The 12,493-nt window shown below is 29.9% G+C and overlaps 1 protein-coding gene across 3 annotated transcripts in view; it reads left to right on the top strand.

The window, feature by feature from the left end:
* The window catches only part of LOC118195737 (MAGUK p55 subfamily member 7-like), a 106,383-nt gene that overhangs the window by 44,559 nt on the left and 49,331 nt on the right, over positions 1 to 12,493 (top strand). For all 3 annotated transcript variants that reach the window (XM_085814070.1, XM_085814071.1, XM_035367060.2), the window contains 3 exons: positions 5,379 to 5,497; positions 7,936 to 8,004; positions 12,112 to 12,189. In XM_085814070.1, the coding sequence (XP_085670196.1) occupies positions 5,379 to 5,497; positions 7,936 to 8,004; positions 12,112 to 12,189 (266 nt within the window). The remainder of the gene's footprint in view (positions 1 to 5,378; positions 5,498 to 7,935; positions 8,005 to 12,111; positions 12,190 to 12,493) is intronic.

Here is a 12,493-nt window from a genome sequence, read left to right as displayed (position 1 = left end):
TGTTTTTGCAATTTCATTAATGCAATTTTTTGTGGTCATTTCATTGAGATCTAAAAGTTTCTGGTATGTCACTAACAGAGATAATAGCTAGTTATTCATATACCACAAAGATCTTCTAGCCCTACCAGCAACTGAGTAGTAAAGCTGCTGAATACTGGTAGTTCAAACTGGGTTCAATTCTAGGTGAATAGACTGGCTGCAAAGATTATTTTCTTGGTTTTTTTCCTTGTGTAATGTGAATAAGAGCTGCTTTCCTCTAGAAATGCCTCCACCAAGGCATCCCTCCTCTTAGGCAGATAGCCTTTGCATGCTTTGCCATAGCCAAACAAACCATGTAAAAGGTGTTATGATTAGCAATGATTGTCTTCATGCAAGAAAACACTAAAATCAGTCAGTTGATTCCATAAGATATTTGTTTTGATTTTAATGCACAACTGAATGTTCTGCATAAATTCCTGCAGCAATATTTATTTAATTATAACATTTTATGATTCATACTATATGCCTAAAAAGTTAAACATTTTTTTTGAAATTGTTATTATAAGATACTTGAAGAAAAAATTCTGAAGAAATAAATGTGCACTTGGAAAATATTGGTGCTAAAGTGTATAAAAAAGGGGAAACATTTTGTATTTTTTTTTATCAGATACATACAGAATGTCACAAAAAAGTGCATGTCCATTTTATACACAACTTTGCAAATCAGAAGTTTATGCAAATCTTAGTTACTGCCAAAGCTAGTATAAATACTGCAGTTGTCATTTTTGACATTTGTTCCATTGCATTGACTGTGAATTGAAAACCTTTGTCAGATGCATAGAAGTTGGAATTAAAGGGTTAAAATACTTCTAAATAGTTGATGCAGTAGTTAGAATTCTGAATTTTAAGTGGCTTATTCAGTTGTTGCTTTTGTTTCACAAGCTAGTGACTCTTCATACGTTTTGTGTTGTAGATTATTTTAAGTTAGTGCACAAGCTATAGTAAAATAAACTTTTAATTATTGTTATATAGTTTTTGTAAGTTTTTAATTTTATGCTGGCAGTAACTCATCCTGATGCTTTTAAGCCATTAGATAAAAATCATTTTAGAGCTACAATACGATTTTAGTTTTTGCTACATTTAACTTTGTAGTTGTGATAGCAGTTTATGTACTTAAACAGTGTTATGATCTTTTTTTAATTATCAGATACATACAGAATGTCACAAAAAGTGCATGTCCATTTTATACACAACTTTGCAAATTTATACACAACTAATATAAAAATTTAATTAAAATAAAATATAAAAATTTTATACACAACTTTGCAAAATTAGAATTCTGAATTTTAACACATTCGATGCCACCAAAATTTATATATCCATCCTCAGAAGCCGAATTTAAAAAAAGTGTTTTAATGATTAAAAAACGTTCCTAATATTTTAATAGTAAAGCCAGAAAAAAAGAAAAACCTTTTATTTTCGTGTTTAGTGTAAAAAAATTTCGGACGCTCTAGAGCGTCAGTGGCACTTCACGTTCAACTTATTATCTGTTTGCCACTGACGCTCTGGCGCGTCTCATCATTTTTCTGCAAAATTATTGACACATTATATAAAGTCACAGTTTAAAAGAAATAAAACGTTTAATTGGATAAAGAGAAGTGAAATTTATGAAAAATTATAAAATGTAACACTAAAACATAAAAATATATAAATGTAAATGTAAGATTATAAAATGTAACAAATATTGTATAATATACATAAACAACATAATAGAAAATGAAAAAAAAAATTAAACTTATTACAAACAAAATGTCAGTGTAGAACAGTACTGCATAAATATATTATCACTTATGGTATATTTCACAGCAATTCAAGCAATATCCTGGCTTGTTGGGACAGTCACGGCACTCATACGTAGTGTCCGTGCGTTTGCCTTGAGAGGAACAAGATGTACACCTTTTTCTTTGTATTTTGGTTTTACCAGGTGCAAGTTCTCTTTTCTGAAGAGTATGTCTGAGATTCTTGGGAGTCGGCTTTTGTTCGTCTGTTGATGGCAAAAGTGATTTTACAACGTTCAGTCGGTACTCGTAAAGTGATATTTTTTTTCCGGAATATTTATTATAAAGAGCATGTGATTATAAAGAGCAAAGAGTTCATTAGCATTACTTCAATAGTATGAAAGAACAATTTTTTATACCAGCGTAGTGATTTTCTCTCCGAGAGATAATATGACAGCATTTGATCTTGCCGATCTACACCAGACATAAACGCATTGTATTTGATGATTGGCAGAGGCTTCTGCTTTATTTCATTTCGTTTATTTAAAATGTCAACCATTTCATTTTTGTATTCCATAGAAATATAAGACACTTCACGCTTATCTTTCCATTTTCCGATCATTACTCCCTGACAATACCTTTCAATAGTATCGCCTTTTCGCAATTTAGTAGTTTGAACATTCTTTGGAGTGTTTTTTCGAGTGGTTCTCAATGTGCCTGTGCAGTGTGTCTTTTTATCTAACAGTAACTTGGCCAAGTCAAAGCTATTATAATAATTGTCCATGAAAACATGGTGACCGACATTTAATTTTTCATTCAGTAAATGCAAAACAATTTTTTGTGTATGGTTTTGCCCTCCATAGTCATCTAATAAACCAGTATACACGGCAATCTTTTGCACTATTCCACTTGATGTGCTCAAAATATAAAGTTTTATACCGTACTTATGTCTTTTATTCTTTATGTATTGGCGAAACAATAATCTACCTCGCCAGAGAACCATAGATTCATCCAAAGAAAGTTCTCTATTAGGATAATATATCTCGCACATTCTTTCGTTAAAAAAATCGATAACAGGGCGTATTTTATATAACCTGTCTGTAGGTTGAGGTTCTCCAGGTTCACTATTTTTTGCAAAATGTAATGCACGTAAAATTAATAAAAACCGATTTCGGCTAATGCTATTTGCAATGCCTGCATTATGAAATAATGGGTCCTTCTTTCAGTAGTCCTGAAGTCTATTCATTCTTACTGTCCCCATTTGCAAGAATGCTCCCAAAAAAACTAAAAATTCATCCACTTTTAAATCTTTCCAAAGCGTTATTCGTGACTTTTCTTTCGTTTTATCGCTATTTTGTATTTCTAATGCGTAACGATTTGTTTCTTCGACTATTTTTTCCAGAAATACTTCAGTGAGGAAAAGGCGAAAATATCCGATAGGAGTACTTTCAGTTGGCTGTATTAGCAAGGACTCAGATTTTGTAAATGTATGACTTACCATGCAACTTGAATCTGTTTTCCAGTCAACCTGTCGGATTACCGGTAATTGTTGATCTTCTGTGTCAGAATCCGACATTTCTAAGTTATCCACAGCGACATCACTATCTCCTTCCGATTCGCTCGTAGAATCCCAACCGTAATCTTCATCGTCTACGCTGTCATAATCAGAAAGATCACTCTTTTCTAGTAATTCTAATATTTTGGCATCAGTCAGTTTTTTACTTACTTTCTTTTTCTTAGGCTGTGAAGGTCCTGCAATACTTGTACTGTCCGCCATTTTTAAAAATGCACAAAAAAAAAAAAAAAAAATTAAAACACAAAATTTAAAAACCACGCACTGAAAATATAAAAATAATGCTTCACTAATGTGCCACAAAAACCTCATCGTTCAACCTCCAAATCCGAACTAAAGCAGTTTACTTATCATACTCGATTGTCGCCCCAGAGCGTCACCGGCATGGGAGGTAGCACCATGCTGACGCGCCAGCGCGTCAGTGGCAGCAAATGTGTTAAGTGGCTTATTCAGTTGTTGCTTTTGTTTCACAAGCTAGTGACTCTTCATACGTTTTGTGTTGTAGATTATTTTAAGTTAGTGCACAAGCTATAGTAAAATAAACTTTTAATTATTGTTATATAGTTTTTGTAAGTTTTTAATTTTATGCTGGCAGTAACTCATCCTGATGCTTTTAAGCCATTAGATAAAAATCATTTTAGAGCTACAATACGATTTTAGTTTTTGCTACATTTAACTTTGTAGTTGTGATAGCAGTTTATGTACTTAAACAGTGTTATGATCTTTTTTTAATTATCAGATAACATACAGAATGTCACAAAAAGTGCATGTCCATTTTATACACAACTTTGCAAATTTATACACAACTAATATAAAAATTTAATTAAAATAAAATATAAAAATTTTATACACAACTTTGCAAAATTAGAATTCTGAATTTTAAGTGGCTTATTCAGTTGTTGCTTTTGTTTCACAAGCTAGTGACTCTTCATACGTTTTGTGTTGTAGATTATTTTAAGTTAGTGCACAAGCTATAGTAAAATAAACTTTTAATTATTGTTATATAGTTTTTGTAAGTTTTTAATTTTATGCTGGCAGTAACTCATCCTGATGCTTTTAAGCCATTAGATAAAAATCATTTTAGAGCTACAATACGATTTTAGTTTTTGCTACATTTAACTTTGTAGTTGTGATAGCAGTTTATGTACTTAAACAGTGTTATGATCTTTTTTTAATTATCAGATACATACAGAATGTCACAAAAAGTGCATGTCCATTTTATACACAACTTTGCAAATCAGAAGTTTATGCAAATCTTAGTTATTGCCGGAGTTAATATGAATACTGCAGTTGTCATTTTTGGCATTTCCTGTATTGCATTGACTGATTTATTGAAATTATATGTGAAATTGCAGTACCTTTTGTATAATGTTTTATGAAAAATCTGAAGAGACCCGAAGCTCTGTTGAAAAAATAAGATTACTGGGGCAAGTCTATTTAACATTGAGGTAAATGGCTGTTTGCTAACTAAATTGGCAAAATATCTCCAAGCTGGCCATAGTTTTGGTGACTAATTTTTGTGGCCAAACTTGGTGAACATTTGCAACATTTTGGTCCAGTCTATAACTATAGTTGGGACTCTTAATTGAACCCTATGTGTAACTGCAATCGTATCCGGCTGTTATATCTAACTTTAAGCATATATGCCTTCCAGTAATTTCAAGAAATGGAAAGTACTAGAGATTTCTCAGCGACCAGAGAAAAATTGTATAAGACTGAAGAGAGCATCAGTTTTCAGTTTTTAGTTCAGAGATGTGAGTTTCACTCTTTACATGCACTTTGTATTGCCTTTTGTTTAATGTTCTTAGTAGTTTAAAGTGGTAACTACTGACTGTGCTCTATCATACTGAGAAGAGCTGTATTAGTTCTTTTGTGGAAAATATTAGAAATGTAAAGTGTTCCTTTTGCGAAAATAAATCTTACCTAGCTATCATCGGTTCTGTATGCATTCATTCCATTATGAACCTGTGCACACACAACAGTATGTTATGTATATTTTCATTTTGTGATTTTTATTGCATTATTCAGTTCCTTTTTTGTTTTTCCAGCTCTTCAGATTTTGCTAGATTCTCTAGATCAAGTATGCAAAAAAGTTGACACACCTGTTGAAGATCATTTGTTTTTATCACAGTTGTTACAGAACAAAAATTTACAATCCCTCATTACAGTAAGTTTTTTTGAGGTGCTTTAATGGATTTTATATTTTTGAATGTAATACATTTTTCTGTAATAACTGAATATTTAATATAATAATTGTTAGAAGGAAAAGTTGCCAGAAAAGTTCTGACTTCAAACACATTTCTCTGGTCAAAGTTCACTGTTAATTATATTGCCCAATATTTAATTTTTCATATTTTGCAGCGTCTGAAACAAAAATTTTCCTAGCATCTGAATTCAGGCAATATAAAGTATATAGATGATGTCTAAGTTGCATATAATATGAAAAACCTTCAAACTGAAAATTTCTAAAAACCCAGATACCTTTAGAATTGAAGTATTAATTTTAGGGAGTGTTGTAGAGTGAAAAAAGATATAGCATTGTAAACTGAGAAGAGTATGTTAAGATGGTTTGGATATATAGAGAGGATGAACAAAAGAAGATATACAAAATGAGTATAAAAGGCAAGTGTGGAGAGGAGAGTTGGAAGAGGGTCGACCTCAACAAACATAAGTTGATCAGACTGAAGACATTCTTTGTAAAAGCCAGCGTAAGAGTGCCCTAATTAAGTGAATAACAATATACTTACCTATATAATTTAAGTTTAAAAAATGTGACTCTCAAAAGAGATTTCAATCGTTGAACTGTTGATAATTGGCTGTTTACTAATGAGTTTGCCGACACTGATCTAAGTAAATTTTTCTTTGTGTAAATTCACCAGGAATGCTGAGAGTGGTATATTTTTCACGTATGTACTTATGTTCTCAAGCAATGTTAAAAGAATATAATTTCACTCTCCAAACAGAAGGCATTTCTGACTCATTTTTAGTGTAATGTAAATATTAGAAAATCGGCTTTATCCGACACATTTGGAACTCCTTACAGCCAGACATTTAAAATGGCTGCCTATATAGCCTATTCCATCCTATAACATTGTTCTTAATTTTCCAAAAGAGAAATTTTAGCATCTACAAATGCTTTTTATAATTCAACTGAAAATTAGGTTTTATGAGAAGATGGCTCAAAACAGGTGGAAATCAGAACTGATATTTGTCCATCTTTTCTTTCACAAATTTATTAAGCTGAATGGGCTTTAAGTCTCAAAATGGATTTTACATCATTTACTATAAACGGCGAATCACTTTTCATATTGCCACCAAATATTATTGCCCTGTATTAGTTTTTAAAGAAATAAAATAATGAAGTATGCATGTGTGTATGTATTCTCTTTGCAGTGTGAAAATAAAAAAGTCAGTGCCTAGGATCATGTAATTTTGAATAACGTAGTTCTCCACCCAAACATGTACACTTGGAAGCCCAAAGAAATATTTCATATTTGTAAAACTTTAATGAATATTTGAACAAACTCAACGGAAGTGATCAATGTCAATTCTGTATGGAATAAAACAATTTTATCTTCAGCTAGACTATCTATCAGAAACTCTAAAGATATGTTGCTTTTAAATATTTTGTGATTTTTGCCATTGAATTTAACTGTAAGTGCGATAGGTACAAAGAACCTAATATTTAACTAATAATATTAACACCAAAAACATTACTAATAAAAAAAATTTTTTTTAAGTGAGAGAGTTTTGAAAGCCATCTTATTAAGAAGACTCTGAGGAAAGTGTGAAGAATAAAGATAATAAAGTTGATAATAAACCTAAAAAAAAAAAAAAAAAAAAAAAAAAGTGATTTAGCATGAGTAAATGCAACAGCAGACTGGTAGACTGTGAGCGAGGACGTAAAAAAAAAAACTTAACAAACACTTTTGCGCGACAGTTAAAATTTTAACCCTTTCAGATTTCGCTTTTTTTTTTTTTCCCAAGTATAAGGTTTCAAAATACTACTTAAAATTTACTTTTACTTAAAAAAAATATTTCTTTAAAGAAAATAATGCGCAATAAAACTGTGATATCAGTAGCAAAAACAGGATGATGAAAACCTTCTGATGAAATTTCCCAATTTTTTACTTTTTAAATTACTACTTTAGGCATTTTTTTTTTTCTAGCAATATTTAGTTTGCATTAAGGAAGCTACCTTTTATGACCATCTGAGATTTTTTTGCGAGTTTGCATTTTTTTGTTATTAGTTAAGTGAACGTCGCATTTTCACTGAAGTCCTGTTGATTTTATTTGCCACTTCTATTATGGTTTATTGCTTGGTAAAGATCCTATTTATGACAGCTCTGTTCATGGTTTATTGACTTTAAAGAATATAAACTTAATTGCGTAAACATTCTTAATTTTGTGTAGACCCCCCAAACTAGGATGGTTTGTAAAAATAAGCATTAATAGCAGAACAGATTTTTTTTTAATTTAATTTTATTTTTTTAAAGACAGGGAGAAGCTATGGCATTTTGCCTAAATATCCAAGTTATACTCATAAATTATGAATTTATAACATTTTTCTTTATAGTAATTAATCAAAATGTATATGTTTTTTAGGTTCATAATAAAATAAACAGCCAGAATGTCCAACCATCGTATCAAGATGTGAGCAGACTTGCCAAAGATGTAGGTTAATTTTCTAGTAGTAATGTAGGTTAATTCACAGTTAATTTTCTTTACTTATTACCTTTTTACTTTTAATTATTTAACATATCCTTGTTGATAGATTAAATTTGTTAAATTCTTTTAGACTTAGATAATTATATTTTAAGTAGTATGTGATGTTCATATACATTGTCATTTTTGGGGTAATATGCTGAAAAATCTTATGATGTTAGTATATGTAATGTTTTTTAATTGTTCAGATTCAATTGAATTTTGACTGATTTTCTATATGTTTAATTTATTAAATGTATATTTGGCTTGGTCTAGCAAGATATATTTTTAAAAATAACATCTGGGTAACTACTAATGTGTATGACATTTTGCTTTAAATTAATTTTGAATAAAAATAACTTCAAAGAAGGTAAGACGTTATGATAAAAATGTCCCAAGCTTTTTAGCAGGGTTTGATGAGCAGTTTGAAAGTAGTGAAAAAGTCCTGTTTGGTTACTATTTAAAGCAATATCCAGATATGCTTGTAGAGGAGGGAAATTACAAGTGTGTTAGATAGACTGCCTTTAAAAATAGCTGCAACACTTTGGTTTTTATGGATTTCCAGATAGCATGCCCTGCCATATCTACATGGTTGCACTTCAATGTTTCAATTTAATCTTTCTGAATTCAAAGTATGTTCTCTCTTCTTATAGTTATAATTTCAATTTGCTAAGTATTTTACTCTTTCAATGCTAGTTTTTATTGTATTATGCATTCCATTATAGTAAAAAATGTTAGCTTTCAAAATTTGAAAAATCATAGTTTTAATTTCTGAGAATGCAAAGTTATGTTTTTAAATAAATAAAATCTTATCTGAGTTTATTTCATTGAAATTCTGCAAAAATATATCATAAAGAAATATAAGCTTTGTTATCTATAGAGAGAGAGAGAAGAAAGTCTATGTGTTTGCTTTCTATTAACTCGGTCACTACTATATTTATCATCACCAAACTTTTTACAATTCTTTTCTGGATCCTGGAAAAGGTCGATATCCACTTTTTTCCAAAGAAAAGTAGCTAAAATCAGAGGTATTAATTAAAACTTGCAAAACTATAACTTTTGCCCTCATTTTTCTTAGTGGCAACAGTCTCGCAAGCTGAAGATGAAAATTTTGAAAGTTGTTGCCACTGCTTGCTTTCAAATCGTAGAGTTTGTTAATAAAAAATTGTAAGTTTTATAATGCAATAAAAATAGCATTGGCAAACATTAAATACATTATTCCTGATTCCAAAAATTCGAGGGAAGCCATTTCGACTATTCCCATCTTCATACGACTTTAATCAGCTGAAATATGAATTAAAAAGTCTGAAAGCGCTAATTTTCGAACTCATTTTTCCGAGTGGCAAAAGTCTTGCGCATTGGAGATAAAAATGCTTTATTTTGAAAAGTGTTGCTACTGCTCGCATTCAAATCGTAGAGTTTGTTAATAAAAAATTTGTAAGTTTTACAAAATCTATACATATAAAAAAGATTGTCTGTTTGTTTGTGTTATTGATTTCTGATAAATTACAATCAATTTTTTGGCCACATTTAATCGACTAAACTTGAATATAGGTGAAATATTGGATGGAACTTGAGCTTTTACAACCATTTGATTAGAAAGACGAAAATCATTAAAAACTGCATGCCATTGTTGCTGATATAATGGTTTTTTTTTGGGGGGGGGTCGCAATATCACATCAAACTGATAAATATTACAACTACAAATCATATTTATTGCATCATTATTAGAGAAGGATTACAGCGGTATCGTTCTCTCTGTTGTAATTTATTCTCAATCTAACTTAACTGGCATTGGATACTTACGCTAGTACTAAATAAAGAGATTCTTCATTATGCTGTTGTATTATCAACTTAAATGGATTATTGAAGATTCTTTCCATGCAAGTTATTGCAGTGCTTGCTGAAAAATGGTTGTGTGACATTACCATCTGTATTGCATGATATATTATCAAGCAGTGAAAAAAATATGTGTTTTCTAAAATGATATAGTATCAATAGATATGAATAAATTTACACTGTAGAAAAGTGATATTTCATTGTTTCAAACTTCCTCATCTCCTTAAGTCCTGCAGCTGTCTAATTTCTTATTTAACATTATACTTGTCATTTCATATTATCAGTTTTGTATTGGCTTGAGATCTGAATTGGCTTGTCTGTAGGATTTTTTTGCCAAAGATTTATTTGAGTAGATGGAACACTTATCCCAATCCTCCATATCCCCCCAATAGAATTTAAAGGTATGTCTTATCAGTCCCATATAATTTAAAATATGCCACTATTATTGTAACACAGTGTAAGTAAAAAGCATACATTTTCATATCTACCATCTCTTGGCATTTCATTGCAGTTGCAAGTCTCTTGGTAGATAGCAGAATTTCCTGTTTTTTCAAGTTTTAGCCTGTACTACCGAAAATATTTCTCAGAAACAAATTAAATTTATGGAATTAATGGAATCTAAATTCTAATAATTTCATTACCCCTCTTAGTGAATTTCAGCATGATTTTTGTCATCAAATTTTATTTCATTTGTACTGTTTAATCTACTATAGACATTGTAGAACTTTTTCTGAAGATTCAACGTATCTTTTACCGGTTAATATTTGTACTATATTTGATTTACATTAGTATATGACTCCTATTTATGTTTTTATTCAATATTAAATAGAAACATAAAGAATTTATTCTAAAGAACTTCACTTTTCTTGAAAAGAATATAGATTTTTGTTTATGAAGTTATTGAGTTAGAAAATAGGGAAATCTTTTACTTTTATTTTTACAGCATCAGCTGATAAATGATGACAAATATGGAGTTTTCATGATAACCATCTGTGGAATTCATATAGTATAGAAGAAAAATAAAATATAATTATTAGCTCTTAAGGGCTATAAGTCTCAAAATGGCATTTTTCGTCAAATAACTTAAAGCATCAATCACTTTTTCAAATTGTTGTCACCAAACATTATTGGCCTGTATTGTATTTAAAGAAATTAAATAATAAAGAATCTGCATGAATGTATGTATTTTTCTTGCATTGTGAAAATACAACACTGCTTAGAGCCATCAGATTTTGAATAATGCATGTCAACCGCCTGAAATATGGGCACCTGAAACCCAATATTGAATTTTGAATTTGTTTTATTATCTATTTTGTATTTTGTAAAACCTTAACAAATTTCTGATTTAAGCACTCAACGATTTCAAAGAGAACAGTGGCAACACTAAACAGAATAAAACATTATCTCCAGCACTTGAGACTGTCTAGAAATCCTAAAGATATGCTGTTTTTAAATGTTTTTAGCCCAAATGCTGTTGAAATGTGTACATATGTAAATGAAAAACTTTTGGTGTAATATAAATCTTTGGGTGTTATATAAGATTTAAAAGCTTTCAGATTTTTTCTTTTTTAAAATTTTATCTTCATCACATTTAAAAGTTCTTTGTCAAATAAAAGCTTTACTTCACTGCTGCTGGATTTCCTTGGTAGAAATGTGTAAAATGAAATTAACAAAGAAAATTGGAAAGTACAAAAGGAAATTAGTCAAAGAATATAACATTTAAAACATCTTTTTAAATATTTTACATAATCATATTATAAATAGTTTATTAACCTGAACTGCATAATAAACTGAGTGTAAGTCAGTTTGGAGTTCTTTTGAAATGATGCCACTACATAAAATGAAAATCTCCTCAAATTCAGAATTTTTCATATTTTAAGGCTGATATATATACATTGTAAAATTAACGTGATGATCAATAAAAATTAATGAGATATAGTTCTCTCGGGATGTTAGATGTGACAGGAAAATGCGGGTTGAGTTTCAAGCATGAACATTAACCTGATGCAGGAATATAGCTTATTTAATCTGTATAAACATGTTATGTTTTCTGTTCTAAAAAGTTGTATCTTTTTAACATTTTTTGTTGTCAATTACAATAAGAGTTACAATATGCTGATTTATGATGATTTAAATTATTTATGAAGAGAAATGTTTGTAGGAGTGTTATTTTATACTTACATGCATGATCGTTTATTTATTTTTGTCAAGTTGACTTAATTTCCTTCTTTTTCAAAGGTTAAAGAATTACTGAAAGTTTCTAAGTCACCAGAGTCAATTGAGTTGCAAGTATTATTAGATAAACCTCATTTAAAGGTAATATTTTTAACTTGTTCTTCTTTGTGTTGAACAATCATCTGAAATTTCAAATTTTGAGGAGTAATTTGTGTCTGTTATGAAGTAACTGCCTTTAAGAATAACAAAGTTCTTACATATTTTATAAGTGTAATACACTTATTCATTATGTCGGGGGGGGGGGGATTATTTCCATCAGTCACATGAAATATTACAACAATTCTTAGGTATTTCTAAGAGGAGAAAATTAGTAATGATAAAAAAATAAGTTTAGTCAACAATCAACTATGTAACATAATGGAATGCATGAAATAGATCTTTTTTG

Source organism: Stegodyphus dumicola, chromosome 3 (assembly GCF_044657685.1).
Source record: "Stegodyphus dumicola isolate Sdum_Otavi_A_Nest chromosome 3, ASM4465768v1".
In the NCBI taxonomy this organism is placed as follows: Eukaryota; Metazoa; Arthropoda; class Arachnida; order Araneae; family Eresidae; genus Stegodyphus; species Stegodyphus dumicola.
This window is presented reverse-complemented; position numbering and strand designations above follow the sequence as displayed.